Source organism: Aedes albopictus, chromosome 3, assembly GCF_035046485.1.
Source record: "Aedes albopictus strain Foshan chromosome 3, AalbF5, whole genome shotgun sequence".
NCBI classification, from domain to species: Eukaryota; Metazoa; Arthropoda; class Insecta; order Diptera; family Culicidae; genus Aedes; species Aedes albopictus.
Window position 1 is genome coordinate 222,640,050 of NC_085138.1, and position 23,179 is coordinate 222,663,228.

General features: G+C 40.1%; 2 protein-coding genes across 2 annotated transcripts; one reads left to right on the forward strand and one right to left on the reverse strand.

Moving 5' to 3' along the window:
* The first annotated feature begins 1,260 nt into the window (after positions 1–1,260).
* Positions 1,261–5,033, forward strand: LOC109424520 (DNA replication complex GINS protein PSF3). The gene is made up of 3 exons (XM_029878143.2): positions 1,261–1,497; positions 4,311–4,419; positions 4,502–5,033. The coding sequence occupies exons 1-3, from the start codon at positions 1,395–1,397 to the stop codon at positions 4,926–4,928; spliced, it is 639 nt and encodes a 212-aa protein (XP_029734003.1). The 5' UTR covers positions 1,261–1,394; the 3' UTR covers positions 4,929–5,033.
* On the reverse strand, positions 4,974–22,020 carry LOC115269424 (ATP synthase subunit d, mitochondrial). Its single transcript, XM_029878144.2, has 3 exons — positions 21,896–22,020; positions 21,656–21,814; positions 4,974–5,484 (listed from the first exon to the last, which is right to left on the reverse strand). Exons 2-3 carry the CDS (start codon positions 21,775–21,777, stop codon positions 5,088–5,090), a joined length of 519 nt encoding a protein of 172 aa, XP_029734004.2. The 5' UTR covers positions 21,778–21,814; positions 21,896–22,020; the 3' UTR covers positions 4,974–5,087.
* Positions 22,021–23,179: the final 1,159 nt, after the last annotated feature.

The window sequence follows — 23,179 nt, forward strand, 5'->3', positions numbered from 1 at the left end:
TCCAGAAACTTCTAGAAGGTCTGGAATATTTAAGAAATTCAATACTCTGGATCATTCCAGAACCTTCTTCTTTTCTTCTGGAGCTTTCAGTAACTTCTAGAAAGTTCTTGGAATTTTCAGAATATTGATGTTCCAGATCATTCCAAAAAGTTTTTCTTTTTATTGTTTCTGAAGTGCTTCAACTATGGTGAAACATTGCAAAGCGTTACGGACAGACAGACATACAACGCTGGGGTTTTTATATGCATGATGCATATGTGAAATATTTCACAACATTGGGAATCTCATTGAGATGCGCCAGAAGGTATACTTCCAAGCATCCACCTTTTTGACTTTAAGTAACTGTTGTAGGGAAAGAAATTCTAGAAACTTCTAAGGCATGCAATGTAACGATGCATCAATGCAACGATGCACCAATGCACCAATGCAATGATGCACCAATTCAACTATGCACCAATGCAACGATGCATCTATGCAACGATGTACCGATGCAATTATGCTACAATGTACCAATGCAACGACGCAATAACACTACAGTCACTATATACACAGTCTGGCGGACTGTCACTTTCGACCGGAGCCAATCGAGCATGACGTCACGGTGTAGCATTTATCGGTGTGGACACTATGACGTCATGCTCGATTGGCTCCGGTCGAAAGTGACAGTCCGCCAGACTGTGTATATAGTGACTGTAAATAACACAGGTACAATGCTACAGAGCAATGATTATTGTAGCTTTCATTCTGTGAAACATTTCGATGAAACATTTCAAAGCGTGACGGAAGGACAGACAACTCTGGGATTTTATATATATGATTATTAGATAAGAATGCCATATGTTTTTAATGATTCACCTATTTTTCATCTCATACAAAGTGCATGTAGTTTCGAAATCGACCCAATTTTCCATAATTGTAATTTTTGTAATCATCGTTAAAACAAAATTTAAAAAAAACTTAAAATTAAGTTGCTGAAAGCTTGAAATCTGAAGCATATTTTAATCAAGGAATTGGCATCCAATGCAATGTTTTCGTAGCCAACATAACTGCGGCTCAAGCGGACAACCTATCTTTTAACACAGCAGCATAATTTTAATGCTGGGTAAGAAAACAAGAAGACCACAACAGTCCCCTGATTTTAATATTCTCAGCTCAGGATCGACAAAATGCATCTGGGCCTCTCAATTTTATTTTATTTTGACTCACCCTAATATATGTTCCTTCTGCTTAAATTTTTCAAAACTTTTCGTTTCAGTGTATTGCGCCGTTTTTGCTGGTCGTTTGTTTATCAATTTTATTTATTTTGTCTCCTTTTAAATTTTGTTGAAGCGGGTGAAGTTTTTAGTATATTTTAATAATTATTTGTTTGCCAAGTTAAGTAAAAAAAGTCAACTATGAATAAATCGAGTTATTATCCAAATTACTATTCAATTGATGACGTGATGGCAACGCAGGAGCGGATTCCTTGTCGCACACAGCAGGAACTTTTCCAAATGGGTAAGTGAAATCACATTAGGGTTTGGCGCCATTTGGGCAGGGGCCAGGGGATGTTCGGGTATTTCGCTATAACTCTGCAAATTATAAACCAACTAGCTGACCCGACGTGGCTAGCCACGTTTTCACAATCCCGAGAATTAGGACGATGGCTTAAAATGTATGCATTTTTTGCTTATCTACAACTTTATTCAGAAACCATATTTATTTCTCTGAAGTGTTCTAGAATTTCCTTCTTCTTAATCTCTTTGCAATGTAAGGCTCCGAAAACATCTCCGAATTCTAAACAGAAAATTTTTAAATATGCTATTATTTGTGAAAAATACTCGAACATGTATGTTATTGGTTTGATTCCTACGAAGAATGTTCGAGAATGTTCATGAATCTTCGATTTCAGTAACAAATTTTGAAAACGACGTATAATCAATGGTGTAGCATTGATTATACGTCATTTTCAAAATTTGTTACTGATTTCATCTCCTGATTCTCTCAGGAATGTTCCTAATTTTTAGAATTGGAAACAGAAAGCTTCTAAATTTTCCATTATTTATCGAAAATTCACGATTATTTTTAGTATTTCCTGCATCAGAGAATGTTCTAGAATATTCCAAAAACATGCGTATCTTTATCTTCTTCTCGCTCCTCTTCTCCAACTTCTTCGCCCAGGAAAGTTTCGAAACAAAAATTTTACGAATATTTAATTTATTATGAAAAGTTTTGGAATACGCCAGTCCTTCCTTCGAAATATGTTCTAGAATATATTCTTTTCCTTATTTTAGTTCCGGAATTTTTTTTTCCAATAAAGAAAAAAAGCATATTGATTCCTTCAAAGAATATTCTAGGATGACCCAGAAACTTATTTTTCTTCTTGGTGAAGTTTTTTTTTGTATTCCAAGTCGAGAATTTTCATTATGTTTGGAAAACTCTTGAACATTTGTATAAATACTATTTTCATCCCTCCGGGTTAACACAATGTTATAGAATATTGTTCTTCTCTTCTACTTCTTCCTCTTTGCCCAGAAAAGTTAGAAAAATGTCTTCATATTTGAAACAGAAACCTCTCGATAACATTGACGTTCTGGTAGAAAAGGAGTTTCTTCGAATTCAATTCTTCCACTTCGATTCGACTTCAATCTCGAACACTCAGATCATAACATGCTGGCCCCACCGAAATATACGTGAAATATTTCAGTCGAACTTTGCTAAGCGTGACGGGAGGACAGATAGACAACACCTGGATTCACATGCCGTTTTTGATCTCCTTAATTTAGATTTAGAAAATGTTCATCCCTCAAGGAAATTCTTGAGCATTCTGGAATAAAAATTTCCAGAAGTTTCCTCAGAAGCCATTGTTGATATGCGAAACATTTCACTCAGCAATGGATTCATCAGAAGCGCCAGAAGGTATACTATTATGTATTCAGAAATGAAAAACGCCAGAAAGTATTCTTCCAAGTACACACCTTTAACTGTTACAGAGTTCTGACCTTTGAAATGGTAAGGGGCTGTCCATAAACCACGTGGTCATTTTTTTGGGACTTCTCACCCCCCCCCCCCCCCGCGTGGTCATTAGTTCATACAAATTTTTTTTTTCGTCCACACAAAATGGTCATTGGGCGAACCCCCCCCCCCTCTCATGACCACGTGGTTTATGGACAGCCCCTAAGAAACTTCTAGAAACTTCTCAGGAACTGCGAATTTTTCATTTCATTTCAGTCACCGTGAATGAATGTTCGGAGTGCATACAGCCGAGCAGTAAACTCGCGGGTATTTAGCAAAATTATGCTAAGTTCTCGAAAATTAAATTAGTTTAATAATTCAGAACATTCCAAAACGTTCTTTCTATTCTAAAACTTTTAGTAATTTCCACAAAATTAGCGCTGAGAAGCATGCTTTGTTCCAATTGGAACATTATGCCAAGAAGAAGAAGAAGAAGATGTTTCATAATATTGCATCTTCTTTCTGGAGCGTCCAGAAACTTCTGAAAGGTCTCGAATATTTAAGAAATTCAATTCTCCGGAAAATTCCAGAACCTTCTCCTTCTGTTCTTCTGGAGCTCTGTTCTTCTGTAACTTCCAGGAAGTTCTTGGAATTTTCAGAATATTGATGTTCCAGATCATTCCAAAAAGTTCTTCTTATTATTTCTGAACTGATACAACTATGGTGAAACATTTCAATGAAACATTTCGAAGCGTGACGGAAGGACAGACAACTCTGGGCTTTTATATATATGATTCTGGCGTTCGATTTGAATACGTCGTATGTTTGCTGTTATTCCTATGCAGATTCGACCTATTCAAATCGAACACCAGAATTGATTATTTTTCGTACGCAATGAGATAGTACAGTATTATTGCTGTAAACGAAAATGAATTGGAATGGAATTGATTGAATTGTAACGGGAAGTGCCTAATATTGCCTTCAGAATGCTGTTAAATAAAGGAATTATTCGGATTTATTAGGAAATTTTCTGGGGAACTCTAATTACACTTTCATTTTTTTTTAAATTTCTTGAACATTTTATTTGTGCCCCCTCAAAATGTTGAATTCCGACCAAAATTTTCCGAGGGGGCGGTGACATAAGAGAAAATCAAAATTTGTGTCAGCCTATTTCGTCAAAAAACTTAATTCTAAAAAAAAATAACATGTGGGAATTCCTTCAACTAGTTCAAGGCTCGCCTCCATAGGCTTCAGATATTTCACTAGGGTTGTATTTCAACTTCAAAAAGTTTTCCTTGTTTTCCACCCTGACGAGCTGAACTAGTTCAAATACATTTGTGATATTTGTTTACGTGTATTCTTACAACTTTTGTTAGGATTCCTGGATTCATCTAGTGAAAAAACTGGCAACCTAATGCCCAATCAGCAGCTTGAGCTTCCTCTTTGGTATTTAATGAATCTAGATGACCGCAGTCGTTATTATTCGTAAGTAGAATTAGTATAAGATGTTGAAAATCCAACTGCCTTTTCACCGTTTATAGTAACGAAATATCTTCACCTTCTGCAGGATAATTGTTCCGGAAATTTTCACTCCGGCCTACAAAGAGATTTACAAAGCCGATGCCAGCTACGTCGAACTGGGTAAGCTGAACAAGTTCTATTACGAGCTGGGGCTGTATCTGTGTAAATTCGGCACCGGAGATGACCTGGCCGATATGCTGTTCACCACGGCGCAGGAACGCGTGAAAGGAATCAAGGACATGTGCAACAACGTCAGCAGCGAAAACTTGATGGACAACAAGAAGCTGGACCATTTGGAACGGATGCTGTATGAAGAGGGAAGCCGGACCCACAGAAAGTTCTCTGACTGGCTGCAGGAGAAATCGGTGAACATCAAATCGACCGAGTTGGTTACGAATCATCGCAAGCGAAAACGTGACTTGTTGGAAGGGGAAGAAGGCTCATCACAGTCGTCGCAACGGATGTCCACCTAAGCTACAACTGATCAGGTAACTGTGTTCTCATAATTAAGCAAAGAATTTAGTTCATACGGTAGCTTTTATTCAATTAAATTTGACCAATTTGATGTTCTAACGGCAGCTTTTCTAGAAAGCATAATATTTTCTGCCTAATCGCTTCGAAAACTCCTCCCCTTAATGATGAGGCTCAGCATTGGGAGCACCAACTTCCTGTTCCTCGGGGGTGTGTGGCCAGAACGTTGGGCGGTTGATGGGGTCCAAAGCTTGATCGGGGTAGGCATCGCGGTAGTCTTCCATGGTCATCTGGTCGAACGGAAGCAGAGCCTTGAGGGCGGCGATCTGGCTTTGGTAGTCGGCAATTCTGCCCTCGGATTCCTTGCAGAACTTGGCAATTTCATCGCGAACCTGTTTTTCCTGAGCTTCGACCTGGGCCGTCACGTTATCAACCGGGTACGGGACTTGCAGGGCTTCGTAGGCCTTCTGGAACTTATCCACCATTCCGGCGATGGGCACATTCTTCTGGTAGTAAGCCCAGTCCAACTTGGGTGGGGCTTCCGGGTTGGCCATTACGCTGAAATAAAAAGGAATTTTATCAAAATAGTTATTTAAGCAAAGGTGGAAAACGATGTTTTTTTCAGCTCGAGGCTTTGTCGAGTGAATACACTATAGGGTGGGGCGGGGCAAGATGGGTCGCGGGGCAAGACGGGTCAGTTCCATTTTCAGGCGCATTACTCAAGTTTTGATTATGTTGATAATTTTATTAGATGACCAGCATCAATATTCTGGTGGGGCTGGCTCACCGACACTTCCGGTCCGCTTTAGTGCTTTATGCATCATTGTGGCCAGGTGTTGCTCAAGTTTTTCCAACTGTATTGTAAAGCATGAGCGGTGATCCTTGGCATTCTTGTGTAAATTGGGGTAGGTACTCGAAATGTTGATCGATCACCGATTATTGCTGGCAGATGCAATGGAAAGTTTGTCTTAATACGTATCAATCGTCTCTGACATACGAGAAAAACTGACTTCACTTATTACCTGTCTCTGAGCCAAATTTGGTATAGAGTCTTCAGTCTCCGATTAATCGCTTCATGTTTGATGGAGGTTTTTAATCCAATGGGTTACATAGCCGCTATCCGAATGAAGAGAGTAATGTTCCGCGTAATATATCACAAATCGAAAGAGGTACGGTACATTACGTGGAGCGGATATACTGAATTGGGTACCAGACCAAGTCCCTGCTGGGTGGCGCTAAATAGGTGAGCCATAGACATTAGAATCGTCAATGTCGTAGGGCATAGAGTATGTGACTATTGTCGAAACAACACTATTTTTGGTCATTGTCCAACCAAAATCATGAGCGGCGTCCACTTACACTAAGCGCATAACTATGTTAGGGTCAAGATTAGGATGAAATCATTGGTAAAATATAATAACACTTTTTAGTTTCTGTAGTTAGTTGAACTAGTGTTAACTTTATATTGAGACATTTTCTGTAGGTTTATTCTGGATTACAATTCATTAGCTGCCCTTTAACTGAATTATTTCAAAACAATAAACAACATTATTCCCTCTTGATAAAAGATGTATGGACATAGAATTGCCAAACTATACATCTGATCAGATATTTTTCCGGTATTACACTTGGGGTAGAGAGTTAAACACTTACGGAGAATAGCTTTTCAATATCAGACAAACATCACATGAACACAGCTACCAATGTACCAAACTTTCTCTTCTGTCTTCTCATTTTGCCGCTTCCTATCCTCAATTGAACTTATCTGACACTAGTTAGGACTGTCTGTGGGAGATCCGGGTTTCTAATTCTGTGTAGGACTTGTTAAAACGGGATGCCTGATATGTACTGCGGACAAATTCTGGACAAACATTTGAAAAGGGCCTATCTGCTTTGCGTAAACAAACATGTTTTTGTCTCTGTAGGGCCCATCTGCATCCACCCACGCACATCAACACCCTTATCAGAAAGAGTGTTCTTCAAGCTATCTGTTAAGGGTGTTGATGTGCGTGGGTGGATGCAGATGGGCCCTACAGAGACAGAAACATGTTTGTTTACAAAAAGCAGATAGGCCCTTTTCAAATGTTCATCTAGAAATGGGCTGGAAGTACTGAGAAATCACAATTACTGTCGTACTAATCATATTAAATGCATGCTTTTCTACTTACATCCCGAGCGTCGCCAACCGGCAAAGAGGACATGACGAAAAAAACGCGAGATGGCCCTAACAAAAACTAGAAAGGCGATGAAAATGGTCACCGATGCAACGATATGGAAACAAAATAGATGAGAAATTATCGACCAAATCATAATCTATGAACATATCGCTAATGTTCTTTATCATTCTTTCTTTTTCTCGTTTCAGCAACAAAATCGAAACCTCTCTACTATCTCTTCATTTTCTGCCTCTTCCCATCCTATTCCCACATCTTCCCATATCCTCTACCCCATCTATTTAATGTATCTGACACTTGTTGGGACTGGTAACGCCAGCGCCTGCCTGTGGAAGATCCCGGTGTGCTAATTCGGTGTAGGACATGTTAACCCTTTATAAGGCAGTGGCAACTATATTGCCACCTACTGTTTGTATTTTTTTCTGTTTTATAACAATTAATTTCGAACTTTTTTTTTGGTTTACGCAAAATTGGGACTACTAACAACGCCTGGTATTTTTTTGGTACTAAACAAAGCTTTAACAATAATTCAGGAGCCATTTGTAGTCTCAAAAATGGCTAATTTTGACCGCGTGAAGAAAATTAGCTCAAACTTAAGGTAAAATTATAGATTTGGTAAATATTTTAAGATATAATCAAATTCTGGGTTGATATGAGCTGAACTACACAGTTTATATTATGGGTTAAGCCCCAATCCAGTCCAAAATCTCTTTTCCGGCTTTTTGTCGAAGTCAAAAGAAGAAAAGTACCCTAAACGGGCAGTGGCAAGAATATTGCCACCAGCGCTGGTGGCCTAAACGGGCAGTGGCAACTATATTGCCACCTCCGAAGCTCGTTTTTGGGGTTAACGGGCAGTGGCAACTATATTGCCACCAGCGTTTTTGGCCTAAACGGGCAGTGGCAACTATATTGCCACCTAAATTTTTGAGAGTTTCTTTTAAACAAAAATTGATTTGTACATGTAATCATGTATATAATCATTTGCATAATAGTATGCGATGATAACTCTTCTAGTTTTCTCGGCCTTATAAAGGGTTAACGGGGGAGGCTTAGTAGGTCCACATCTGCCTACAAGCAGATGGGCTGACAGTTGTCGGCCTGGGTGTGGACTGAGCAATTACAATTACAATTACAATTTTATTAGATGACCAGCATCAATATTAGGGCATTGATTGAAAAATTATCCACTCTCATTGGAAATAAAAAATAAAATGGTTTTTAGCCATTTTTCTTATGCGATACATTCCATATAATCTCCATATAAATGGCCGCGGGGCCAAATGTAACGAAAGCTTTTCGCACGTAACAGCTGCAGTTTTTGCGCCACTCTCCTTCGGAGAGACTGCAGTTGCTTTTTTATGGAGGCCCGGCTTGAGACACTCGTTTGGGCGGGTCAATAGGGCTCAAACAGTCGTCCACCTCAGCATAACTAACAGACCAACAAAACTATTTGTGAAACTATTGAAACTAATATGGATGAAAAAATAGAAAACTCAATATCGTAGCAAAAATTCAGCAAAAAGATCCCAAACACCCAGAGTGAAGGCGTTAAAGTCCATCTCGTTCAACTAAACCTTTAAAACGTACTTTTTAACATTATTCTATATTCTAGCATATCGATTTCTCTATGTGAAGTTTGAACGTATTTTTGGAGCATCCAAAAGTTATTTATTTTTTATTACAAGACTATCTCATAAATGACTTTAATCAAGCGGAATGAACGCTCAAAATTATACCGTGTGGTGCCCATATTTCGTGCACTTAAGAATTCTCAAAGTTTGATGAACGCCTGGATTTTTACCATAAAGTATATCAGATTAATTTCTTCCATAATATTTAGTACTGGCACTGTAGCTTCCAAGAAAAATATAGATTAGGCAACTTCATTTTATACAAGCTAGTTACAGCATTAGTTTTGATTTGTTTGAAAGTGCCAAATTTCGTTCAAAATGGGTCCAAATTTCGCTCACTCTAAAAGGCGTAGAATTCACTTAAATGTGTTAACTTTCAAAACGTAGCATACTCGTACAATACCAATGAAACCATAACGTATAGATAAAATCGATGCCTGTGGCGAAATATGAGTGAATATTTGCTTTTTCCCATGTTCGTCCCGAATGTTTACATTAAGATTTCCAAAAATCCTTCTGTAGTTTTAAGGGTTATTATTTTTGACGTTTGTTCTGCTCTTTAATTGACATCTTAATTAAACAATATAGTGCTATTTGAATCAAATGTTCACTAACTTTGCTGATGATCAGAAATGTGAATCAATTCATTTTTGTAATTATAGCATTTTACCTTTCTATTATGTGCCATTAATAGGCACATTCCTCGGGAGGTTAGTTCTAGTAAAGCGTCGTCTTCCAAATTTGTGTTCTGGCAATAAGGCTAACGGTAATAATTTGCTTGAATGAAACTAGCTGCTGTATGCTACTACACTGTTTGGATAAATAAAATCATTTCGAGCTTACTTTGTATTCCAACAATTAAAAAATCGTTTATTTTTTTCACTTTCTACGTAGTTTATGAGCAGTCCCAAGCTAATTTTAAACCAAACTACTAACTAAAATAATTATTAGAACTATTATTAATAACCGAATCATGCGATGGCTACAAGTACACATGAACCTCTAAAACAGAGTTATGAAAAAGAGTGCACGAAATTAGGGACTCATACAAATTGTGGGTTCCTAATTTCGCCAACAACATAAATGTTGAAACAAAATAAGAAAATAACATTTTCAAGTAATTTTATTGCGTATTATAATAAAACATATTGAATTGAAATAACCAAACATAAATTGGAATATTTACTTTAGTTAGAGATCCAAATACTTGTTGACTTCCGTGGGTGTTGATTTTCCCGTATCTCTGAATATGGCATCTGCTATTTGCATCCATTTGCAATTTATTTTTCAATCTTTGACATAAATCAAATTTTTCATTTCTTTTTGTGTGAATTGTATTGAGATCAAATGCAGTTTCGAGGTTATAGTAAATTTTTGATGATTCCGCTGTTAATTAGATAATAATGCTCTCAGATGTCAGAAGTTAACGAAATTTGGGCGCGCACGAAATTAGGGCATTACGGTAAACATTAAATTATGATAATTTTTTAGTAAAAACATCGATTTTCAAGTCGCCTTAGGACCACTCAAATCGTAAAGTTTTTGAAATTCCAAATAAATTTATAAAATGTTTACTAGTAGCTCTTGTTTACTCAGTATGGATATGGAGTATATATGAATGCGGAACAAATCTTATATATTGACGTTTTTCGTTGAGAAAATGTGAATAACTTAAAAGGTAACTTGACAATATCAATGCTATTCAGATGCAACATACTTAATTGTAGGGCTCAATAGTGAATCGCATACCTTCCAAAACCAAAAAAAACAATAATCCACAAAATGCCAAGCAAGTCATAGAAAGTAAAAGCGCCCGATTGTTTATTTTGTCAATTTTAACAAACGGACAGTCCTACCCTCTTCGACTCGCCAGTCACCCCGGAAAACATGTCCCTTCAGTTCTGGAAAATATATTATTCCCAATTAAGCCTTTTATCGAATTGTCCGCGTGGTCTTGTAGTACCCTAAATAGGTAAGTCATTACCCTACATATTAGGGTATGGCGGGGCAAGATGAGCACCCTTAGGATCACGTTTGGTTTATTGAAAGTTAACACAATTTTTCAAAGTACCTCTCAGTAGTTCTTTTCTATATCATGTTTTCTACCACCCATAAACATGGCAGGGTTCAAAATTCACAATAAGGATGATTTATTTGACTAAACAAAAAGGATGTTTTATGGCCAGTTCGAACATGCTACGGGGCAAGAAGAGCACTTCATTAAAATCGAAGATTACCTCATCAAGAAGACATGCAACTCTGTTATTTTCCTATACTAACGGCAAGCGACACCGACGGCACCGCCGCCTGGTGAGCTAAGGTGGTACCTTTGTGTGGTGCGAGTATGACAATTGGCACACACTATCATGAATAGTGCCACCTTCATCCGGGGTGGCGCTGCTAGCAGAGACTCCCGATTTTCAGCAGTGCTGCAAGTCTTCTTGATAATTTTTTTTTATTATCTTTATTAAAGAGACTTTCAGCCCGTGGCTGGTTCATCTCTGTAAGAAGAGAGCGTCACAGTGAGAGGCTCACCTGGGCTGTTACGTTAATTTTACATTTATGATTGTTTTGAGTTCAATTCAAAGTTAATATGGTTGAGTATTCCTAGTGCGTGGTTGAATTTCAGTGATCCTTTCTCGTTTTCAAGTGTCGATGCGTGGTTCACGTTATTAGATATAGGTAATGATCAGATTTTATCGTATAAATCGATGTCCTTCAGAAAGTTCAACAGTCGAGCTGTATTGTCAGGATCGTTGTTGAGTACTGTGCGGGCACTTCCAGGTATTCCGTGTTGAAACCGTGCTGCCTCATATTGCGGACAATTTATAAGAAAATGTTCTACCGAATGCTGAACGTTACATGCGGCACAGATTTTCTTGAACGGTCCATTGGATCCCATATTATGCGAAGCTTTTGTGTGCCCTGTTCTTAACCTGGAGAGAACCTTCTGGTCGCGATGATTTTTTGGGTCGTCCCAGCGTGATGTATCGATTTTAATTTTTCGCAGGAACGGCGTTCGCATATTAAACCAGCACGCTGCCCAATGGTTTCTGATGGAAGTAGTAATCCATCGTTTTATGTCCTGAGCAGGGACTTTTCTGGTGAAAAACGTTGCGCGTCTGCCAGACGCTGCTAGATGATCTGCTTCTTCGTTTCCGCGTACTCCACAGTGACCAGGTATCCATATGAAAACCGTGTCAGGATGTGCACGGAGTTGTATTGCCTGAATCCATGGGTGGCGTGCGGCTTCGGATGATAGAGCTGTGATGACGCTTGCTGAATCGGATAATACGGCTATTGGATTTACAGATGGAGTAGTAGACGCGATAAGAACAGCAGCAGCCTCTGCTGAGAAGATTGAGCACGGATCTGGCAGGCGATAGAAGTGGCTGATTTCATGATCGGTCACTCCTATGCCCACTTTATCGAGAGCCTTGGAGCCATCCGTGTAACGGAGTGTATAGCCATGGTATTTAGTATTAAGAAGCTCAGCAACGCATCTCGTAACCTTTTGCGAGTTTTCTCCTGCCCTGATGCGGTTTTTTATCGACATTTCCAACTTCAAACGTGGCGAATTCCAACTCCTGGCTCCATTCCAATGGATCTCCTCCACTGGGGGGAGTACTTCGTTGGCGTGTTTCTGGAGGAGTCGGTTCGCCTCATCAAGGAGAAGAACTCCGCCACTACATGGAGTCGTTTTTTCTAGGAAGCCAACTGTTCTCTTACAAACAGTCTCCGTAACCAAACGTTCAAAAGGCAACCTACCGCTCTCTATGCACGCGGTATCAGCAGGTGTAGATGGAAGTAGGCCGGAAGTAATTCGAATTGATTGGTTGTAGACGGGGGCTAAGGTGGTCGTTAGTGCATCTGTAGCTGTGCAGGTCAATTCGATTCCGTATAGAAGTCTGCTGTCTATTATTGCACTGGCAACTCGGAGACGAACATCACGATTACTCGTTTTATGTCGCTTCGATAAGGTTCGTAGGAGGTTTAAACGAGTTTTACAGTTGTGTTTTACAAGTTTGAAGTGATCAAGGAAAGTCAGATGACGGTCTATTAGAATTCCAAGCACTCGCACTGATTTCTTAAGAGGGATTGGTAGGCCATTTGCAAACACAGTTGAGCGTATTGGGCGATGAGAAGTAGCACAAAGGTGCATAATGGCACTTTTTTCAGCCGATATGTCAAAACCTGCATATTTGGCCCATTTGGCAACCGCATTTACGGATGCTTGAAGTTTACGACGTAGAGCCTTCACTGTCCGCCCAACAGCAACAAGCATAATGTCGTCTGCGTACACGAATGTATAAATCTCTTTGGGTAGGTTTGCAAATACTCCATTCATTGCCACTAAGAAGATCGTAACAGCAATAACTGATCCTTGAGATATACCGGTTTGTTCCGGGAAGTTTTTGGAACGATGGTTTCCAATACAAACTTGAAAGGACCTCTTACGGAGAAAGTTTCGCAAGAAGTGCAGGATGTGTCCTGATAGCCCCCATTTTCCGAGCTGCTGGATAACACCTGGTGTCCAGGCTCGGTTGTAAGCTTTCGCCAAGTCCAAAGCGGCAATTTCGATGTGTTGGTCGTCGTCTTTAGCTTCGTTGAGTACTTGCCCAAGTGTGGCAAAGTATGTTCCCGTACCATGACCAGGACGGAAGGCGTGTTGCCTATGATCCAGGAGTTCGTTATCTTCCAAGAAGCGAATCAGACGCCGATTTACCATTCGCTCCATTACTTTGCTGATGCAGCATGTTAAGGAAATCGGTCGAAAATCTTTCGGTGTAGTAGTAGAAGATCCTGGTTTTGGGATTGGAATCACCAAACTGCTGTTCCATTCTTGTGGTAGTGTATTTCCCGACCACTCCTTATTCAATAGCCGTAGGAGGATGACTTTCCCGGTAGGTGTGAGATTCTTGAGCATTGGATACCCTATTTCGTCGGACCCTGCGGATTTTCCACTACACTTGGCTAAAGCCATTTCTAGTTCGATGAGGCGGAATGGTTCGTTGATGCTTAGGCCTTCAGCATCTTCTGGTATCTGTAGCTGGTCAAGGTCATCCATACTGGCCTGATTTCTGCGAATGAAGCTGTCATCGTATTTGTCGAAGGCCGATAGAGATGCAAAGTATGAACCCAGTTCGTCGGCGATGATGCCAGGGTCTCTAGTGATAACCCTCCCATGTCGGATGGCTATTCCTCGAGCTTTACGCTTTCCACTAAGAGCATTTACTCTTCCCCATATCTCAGCAGAAGTTTGATTGGAGTTTATTCCGTCTAAAAAACTTTCCCAACTTCGATCTTTGGCATTTCGAATAGTTTGTCGGCATAAGTTCCGCTTGGTTCTATATAGAGAGATCGCTGCCTCTTTGTCAGGGTGGTCAGCGGGAAGGCGCTTCATAGCCCGTAAAGCCTTTCTCCTATCTTTGGTAGCCTTTTTTGTCTCGGAAGACCACCAAGGTAAAGCTTTACGGCCAGGGTATGGGCTGGATTTCGGGATAGATGCTGCAGCTGCGTGCTGGATAGCACTTAGAAAGTCGCCAAAATTGATTTGTTCGGAAATGTCGAGACGTTCGTCAATGGCTGTTTGGAATGAATTCCAGTCAGCTTGCTCGTACATCCAGCGAGGACGGCGGGATGTTTCCGGTGGGTGTTCGCAAAAGGAAATGGTGATGGGATGATGATCGCTCCCCAGTGGGTCATCGCTAACACTCCAGAGCAGCCGATTGGTGATACTAGGGCTGGCCAAAGAAACATCAACGGTCGACTCATGTTGACCTTTAGTATACGTAATGGACCCGTCGCACAGTGGCGGGGCTCCATACAAATGCCGGACAAAACCTAAAACTTTCTCCAAATGCGCTGAAATTCACATGTCTAGATAATTTGGGTGTGCTGAATCTATTTCTGGCATCAAAATTTACATAACTTGCATTATTTTTGTATAAAAGTAGGTTTAAAGTATTAAAATAACTATATTTTTAATAATAATAATAAAAAGATCATAATAAATAAGTCGGCATCATGTTTATTTGTTTTTGGAATATAGTTTTAGTGCTCTATGTTGCAAAAAATATTGAATAAAATGTTTATTGACATAGTTTATTTGATGAAGCATGCAAAATTGTATAAAAATGCGAGTTAACAATGCAAAATTGCTATACACTTTTTATTAAGTGAGGGTTACATTCTATTCATCATGTCCGCTTGTCACAAAGCGAAAATAACAAAGACGATACCTCATACCACATCTAGGTGCAACAAAAGTCGACAATACAAACTCACAACACAGACAAACAGACATCTCATGCTACTCACTTCCCGTTGATCCTCTTATTAACAGCTAGTTCAAATAATCGGTAGTTCGTAAATCGTACGCTCATGGCTCCCGCATAATTTTTGCTCCTGTTTGACGTTTGTTTACTACCGCCACCTAGTTATGACATTGCGAAACATTGGAATTGATTGACGGTTTGATTGGCATTGAGCAAATATGTTCTCGTGACCATTATTTAAATCGCAATTTGTTCGAAGTGATACGTCTGTTTGTCTGTGCGTTGGTCTGTGGTCACCATTTTAGTTGCTTTGTTGAGTTAATCATTATTGAAATTAATGCCGCCGAATTTCCGAGAACGTATTTTAGCAAATGAATCCTCGGATGATTAGTTGATAAAACAATAAATATGCATATGTAAGGTACATTCTTTTTTAAATGTACAAGAAATCCGTAATTTCATTATATTTATTAAAAGGTAAACTACGTATAGCTACTTACTCTAATATAATCGATAAAAATACGGTCTATCACTAAACCATTAAATATCCGCACTGTAGTATTTGCTCAAAACTGCACTTGTTGAATACAGTACCAACGTAATGCTGTCTCAAGAGATCGAATGACAGGTTAAAACCCCTCCCCAGTACATTCTGCATAAGTGATAACGCAACATATCAATATACTACAATGACTTTTATATTCTAGACGGGAATTTTAAAAGATATTTTATAAGTTTACGTACGGAAAAAAAAGTTCATAAATTTTCGACTGTTCCGCAACCATGCGTCCCCATTACAACTTTTTTTCAAAAAAGTAAATTTTTCGTTCTTAGCGCAGTTTTGCGCAGACAGTGACGTATATCCCCAAAAACTAGACAAGATTTGGGATTAGATGCAACACACCTGATCGTTCCGAACTGTTTCATTAAAAAGTACTAGATCAATGTAGCCTGAATTTATAATCAAAAAAAACAGTAAAAGTTACACTTTTTGAATGGTCTTAAAAGACAACTAATGTAAGCTAAGATTAAGATTGAATGTTGTAATGCCAAGGTTAAATGTATCCCAAAACAATACCAAAATTCATGTATTTAAATATCAGCTATATGTTACACACTGTGACATTGAAATTATGGTTTGAAATTATGATGATAAAAACTAATTATTCAGTACATAATTGTTCACCTTTGAAAATTTCCCCTGGACTCAATTTTGATTCAATTGACTTGAAAATTTGGATTTCTCTTAGTTGAAGTATTTATAATAAATGAAAAATATCAAAGCAATGAAATTTTGAGATGAATTTTTGAGGTTTTGTCCGGCCTCCGGCCACTGTGGCGTCGTTCAGGATTACCAGGTCGATTGCTTCTACGATGTTTAACAGAGCTGCTCCTCGATTGTTTATTTTAGGGCTTCCCCATGCGATGTGGTGTCCGTTGATATCTCCGAGGATTAGCTTTGGTCCTTGTATGGATTCCAGAACTTGTGACAATCGATTCTCCAGGTTTGGAATATCGCCGCATGGAAGATAGATACTGATAATCGATACGGGAAACGGATCATCGATTTTGACGGAGACTATGGGGAGATCTGTATTTAATTGGATCGTGGAAAACTTAACGGATTCTAATACTCCAATAGCCACCGAGTGATATATATTTGGGTTACTTTTGTATATCCAGCGGTATCGTCCTCCTAGTATTCGGTTCATTTTGTCTTCTGTAGTTCGATGGACCTCTTGGATAGCCAAGATGACTGGTGAGAGGTTATGTACGAGGCATTCCAGGTCGCTGAGGTTATTATGGAAACCATTCATATTCCATTGGACCGCGAAACAAGTTTGCCTATCGAAGCCAGTGCGATTTGCGTTATTGGGAAGGCCGGCGCTTGTAGTGGCTGTTGTTCTACCATTTGTTGAGACGGAAGCATTCGGCGAGCAGGGGACTCCGGTTATTCCTGTAGATGTCGTCGCCGAAAGGATATTTGATGAGGATGATGATGATGGTTGGCTTTGATGGTCCGATGCTGCCGTAGAGACTTGGGTAGATGATGTGCTTCTATTTGAATTCAGGGCTGCTAACCTGGCCGATCGCCTTGGTTGAAAAAACTTGTCTCCCTCGAAGTCCTTTGACAGGGGATGGGTACGAGTGCCCATGTGCGTCCCGTTGACGACAGGTTGCATAATTAAAGATGTCTTGATTCCCACGCTGTCCTTAGGGGGATAGGCATTTCTGCCCTTGTGCGTCCCTCTTCCGGGGCTCTCAGGATGACGAGGGTTGTCCGCCAGTTCCGGTGGTGGTGTAGCTTCCGCACCGACGGGGCCTCGACTGTCCTGAGAGACTTCCGGGAAATACGAGATGTCGTGGTTTTGATCGGCTGATTTTTGTTGGAGGTCGTAGAGCTTTCGTCAGGGTTTGTGGTGCCAGTAGACTCCTCTACTGTGATTAGGTGTCTTTCATTGAGAGAATTAGGATCGATGATTGGGCTTCCAGCTGTGGTGCACCGAATCAGGCTGTTTGATGTTAGAGGAGTACTGGGTGTGTCGAGCATGTTTGGTTCATTCTGACATGCCATCGTCGCCGCCCAAGGAGGAGACGTTGGCGAAATCGCTATCCGGAGTGGATACTTGGTTTTCGGTCGCTCAATAGAGTCATCGGAGTCGGTTAGAGAACGATCTCTTTTAGGCGTCCTCTCTGAGGAGAGTTGGCGAAGTGGTACTGGACTGGTGTCGCTCAAATACATAGGGGTCGGTTGCCATTCTTTCTGCTGCTTCTTATTCTTCTTATGAGGAAATGGTTTCGATGAGGCTTCTATAGCCAGGTTTTGGTCCTGGGATAGTGCTGTTGCGATAACTGTTTGGGCGTCATGTGGTGGTGATTGATCGATTGGCTGATTTTTTCGTTGGACGATGGTTCGTAGGACGTGAACCTCCCGCTCTTTGTGATTGAGCTGCTCTTCTAGATTGGTGACCTTAGCAACAAGCTCCTCTATGGTACCGTGTTTGCGAACCAGTCCCATACGACTGTTGTTCTGCAGAGCGCTTTCAAGAGCCTGGATGCGTTCATCTTTCTTCCTCATCTCACTGGTTAACAATTCAACCTTCTGCAGTAGATCGGCAATCATATTATTATTACCGGGACTTATGTCGTTTTCGTTTTTGCGGTGGTGCTACACCGGTGCAGCACTTTTGCACCGAAAACGTTCGTTTTTTATTTTCGTGCTGCACCGGTGTAGCACTTTTTCTGCACCGCTCAAGATAGTGCAGCACTCAGAAAATCGGGAGTGTAGCATGTGTACACCGCGTCCACCAATCAGCGTTTACAAAATTGTAAATATTTTGGTTTTTATTCACGCACACCAATGCAACTGCGCCAAAAATGTTCGTTTTTGTAGTGGAAAGTGTAGCACGAAGCGGTGTAGCACTGCCGCAAAAACGAAAACGACATTAGACTGGATTCAAGTGTCTCGATTCGTCTGTCCTTCCTCTCCATCTCCTGCTGGAGCTGGTCCACCTTCGAGGATAGTTCTGTGATTTGCTGATCTTTACCTGCTGTAGTTACGTTTGAGAAGCTGTTTTGTCCACGCCCTTGCTCATAACGTCTCCTTGCCTGCGGGTAGGATATGCCAAGGTCGACACGAAGTCTTTGGATTTCATTTTCCTTGATGTAAACTGGGCATTTGCGACTCGATAAGGAGTGATTGTGCCTGTCACATCTCTTGCAGAATTCCTCTGCGGTGCATCGAATCTCCCTACTAACTGCATGGTCCTTAGAGCATGTTCCACAAGTTGAATGAGATTGTTGGCAGCGTTTACTGGTGTGGCCGAAATTCCAGCAATTATAACACAGCATGGGTGCTGGATAATACGGCCGAGTTTTACAGCGTGTCCAGCCAAAATCCACGTGCGGAGGGATGACTGTTCCGCTGACGGTGAGAATAATCGTTGACGTGTATTCGACTTTGTCCCCATTTCGTCTTGTGATGCGGCGGATGCTGCGCACTCCCTGGTCAGCGAGACCATTTTCTATTGTCCTGTCATCAAGACCGGCGACCGACTGACAATTCACAACGCAGCGACAGACGTTGAGGGTTGGATGCTCGATGATTTTGATTCCGGTTCCGTCAGCTAACGAGGTCATTTTCATCAGCTTAGCGATCTGATTGCTACTGCGGATTTTCAGAGCGTAGGTTATGCCATCTTTACCTTCCGGAAAGGCACCGTCGATTTTTGCACCCACACACTTCTCAACCGATGAACGTAGAAGAAAAGGGTCATTTGGCAATCTTCCGCTGGTGGCTTCCATACGGAGGACTTGGACTGCTCCGTAAGTGCCATTCGGGTCCATGTAGCTCGGTAGTCGTGCTCCAGCAAAATCTCCATCGAATAGGTTTGATGATCCCCCTCCCGGATCACCGATGGAGGGAAATTCATCCGGGGCCAACGCCATCGTTGGCCACCCGGTGAATATTTATCGGTTAAGCGACCTCAGCACAATTATTTGTCAATAAAACGCGCGACGGTGCAATGTAACTTCACTATACGGTATGTCCCACACACTACGAAAAACTGTCTGTCAGGTGTATGGTGGTGATTAATATCGGGAGAAAACCAGCCACAACGCGTCGGAAAAACGGTCCACGGCACCGGAATGCGCTTTAGACCTTGACACCCGGACGGTGGTGCAGATTGGTCCTCAGGATACGGATCGCGACGACGGAAAAATAGAACGCGAAAAGTTGGAAAGATATCGTTTTTCGGATGTAAACAAATCCACGTGCAACAGAGCCGTCTGTTCGTCTCGACAGCGAGCTGTCAACTGTGAAGTCTTCTTGATAATGTGGTCTTCGTTAAAATCACAATATTTTAACAATAAATTGGCCATTTGATATAAGGCAATCTAGCGTTCATCACCCTTCTCTCTCAAGCAGCCACAGAAGATAGCAATTTTGTGTTTAATATTTTCATAGGGAATCGTTTCCGTATGAAAACAAACCTATCCTCCTCGGCAGCGAAACAGAGAAAGATGATCAAACGTCAGATAGCCTTATAGTAAACCTTGTTTATAGCTATGGTAGCATGTTCTAATAGGGTGGGGCGGGGCAAGATGGGTCACCTAAGGATGGATCACCATAACTTTGTAAATATTGCTGTGTGCGTTCAAGATGCAAACGGTGCCCAAATGCGCTTCAAATGCGGTAACACATGTTACCAAAGGCAACGTAGCAACCATAGTCAATATCACCGCCTTCCTAGGATTCGAAAGCTCCCACTGACATCGGGTTACTTGTTAGAAAATCTTACCGCATTTGGTGCTCCCGCATTTGATATTTGCATTTTGAATGCACACAGCAATACAAATCGTATTGGTTTGTATTCGTCCGCTACTCTTTAATACATTAGTTAGCTACGCTAAAAGTCGATAAAAAGTTCATTAAATACAAAAAATGATGTTTAACAAGCAGTTTTAAAAAGTGATCGATTTTGCGCCGTGAAAAAAAGGCGGGGCAAGATGGGTCACCTTTTAAGTAATTCACATTTTCTCAACGAAAAACGTCAAAATATAAGTTTTGTTCCACATTCATATATGCTCCATATCCATACTGAGTAAACAAGAGCTACTAGTAAACATTTTATAAATTTATTTGGAATATAAAAAACTTTACGATTTGAGTGGTCCTAAGGCGACTTGAAAATCGATGTTTTCACTAAAAAATTATCATAATTTTATGTTATAATTTTGAGCGTTCATTCCGCTTGATTGAAGTCATTTATGAGATAGTCTTGTAATAAAAAATAAATAACTTTTGAATGCTCCAAAAATACGTTCAAAATTGAAGGTGACCCATCTTGCCCCACGGCCGTTTATATGGAGATTATATGGAATGTATCGCATAAGAAAAATGGCTAAAAACCATTTTATTTTTTATTTTCAATGAGTGAATATTTTTTCAATCAATGTTCCAAACTTTTGTATATTCATGCTGGTCATCTAACAAAATTATTACCATAAACAAAATATGAGTAATGCGCCCGAAAATGGCACTGACCCATCTTGCCCCGCGACCCATCTTGCCCCGTCCCACCCTATTATCATTTTTTTTCGATTATTGAAAAAAAAAATGCGCTTTTATAATACTTTATACAAAATGACCCGAAAAATAATAAACGATAAGTTGCTTATTTTTAGGAATTTACGCAACGAAATAGTTCCAGAGCAGGGTTCCAACGGTGTGCACCTTGGCAGCCGCCGGATGGAGCTGTCAGCCGCCGTGTGCAAATCAAACGGGCGCAATCTTATGGCGGCTGACTCAGATCAGCAGGATCCGAGTGATTAAGCTAGGATGCACATAATATTTATGGAATGTTCTGATTACGGTCCATCTTATGAGATGGACTGCAGCTTCTTGATACATATTCTTGCAGTACATATTATGTTCAACATCGGGGTATTTACCCTATTATTGACATTGAATTATACGTGCCGACCCTGGATATTTACATAATCTAAACAAATTTGAAAAGTCCAAACTATGCCTTAATTGCCATAGTAATTAGTGTCAAATGAAAACTACGACCGATAGCCTCCATCATTGATTACGCAAACATCCCATTTTCTGATAGAATCCCACTAAATTCATACGTACCTTCGCAGATACTTGTCGCTCATCGACTTGAATGCGGTAAGGTTAGTTTTCTGGTTCGGCGGAACGCGTTCGGCCAGGGCGGCCCAATTAACGCTGGACTGAGCGATTCTGCGTGCGGCCATCGTTACTGAATGTGCGGAAGTTACTCAGCTGATACACCTACAGGATGAACCGAAGGATTAAAAACCGTGAGACATAAGATTACTTCACCAGGAGAAAAAACTCCAGCACCAGACCAACCTTTCGATCTCGTTCGAACTACGAAGATTTTCGGCTTACATAATCTGTCAAACTGCGAGCAACCAATGTCATTTTTTCGTGTAGTTTTTGGGCACAAACTGTCAGTAGCACTTTCCGATAGGGATGACGAATAGATAATGCAGACTCGCACCGCAGTGTTGCCACATTGTATCTGTACCGAAGGCTCAAAAATCTTTTTTATTTACCAGACATTCTAAAAATCTGTACCCAAAATCTGTACCAAATTTGTACCACATTTGATTTAAAATCGCTTGAAATACACAAAAAAGAGATTTACATTCAGGCTAAACTATGAAAAACAATTAATTTGAGAATTTCTGAACTTTAAAAACAAAAATATCAGTATTAAAAATGTTTTTAATTTGAATTTTAATGATTTTATCTCAAATTAAAAAAATCTGTACCATTCTGTACCTTTTGCTGAAAATTTGTAATCTGTACCGTACAGAATCTGTACCAAAAAGTTGAAAAAAATCTAGAATAATCTGTACCTGTGGCAACACTACTCGCACGCATAAATTCAAGCATAAGTTTTCAAATCGACGTATCTAACTTTTTCACTGATCTGAGAAAATTCATGGTCAATGTTGACGACCATTTCACTAAAATAGTTTTTTTTTATAAAAAGACTTCATAAGTTTTTTCGTGCTTTACATCACCAGGGATATAGCACGCACTAGGTAAGAAACAAAACCTACTCATTCCATATCATTTTCACAATGAATTGTGACAAAAATACACATACACCGGGTTGGTTAGAGATACGTCATGCGAGATACGTCGCTTTTGTATGGTGCCAGTTTGGTGTATGTGTTACTTTGGATTTTGGCTAGATACGTCGTTTGGTTTTCTCATATATATCAAAACGGTGTATCTATGAGTAAAGTTGTAAACATCAAAATAGTTAGATACGTCGTTTCGAAAAATATGCTTAGTTAAACAAATTAAGCAATAAATCATCAAACAGTGATGTGGATTCTTCAATTTGCTTTATGAATCATGCATGCAGCAGTTATCCCGGATTTGTTTACATTCTCGAGTTACGTCGGATTGAAAAGTTATGCTTGAATTGTTGTATTTTCTGCACGACAATAAAAATAATAAGTCATTAATTTTTGAGCTAAATTGGGTTGTTTAGTGCATAAAATATTGTTATTTTATATAGCCTCGAATGAGCTCATTTTTCTGCGTATAACGTGATTTTATTGAATTCCAATACCTTTCACGAAACAGTTTTAATTCCCGTGGATAGAATTACAGTTT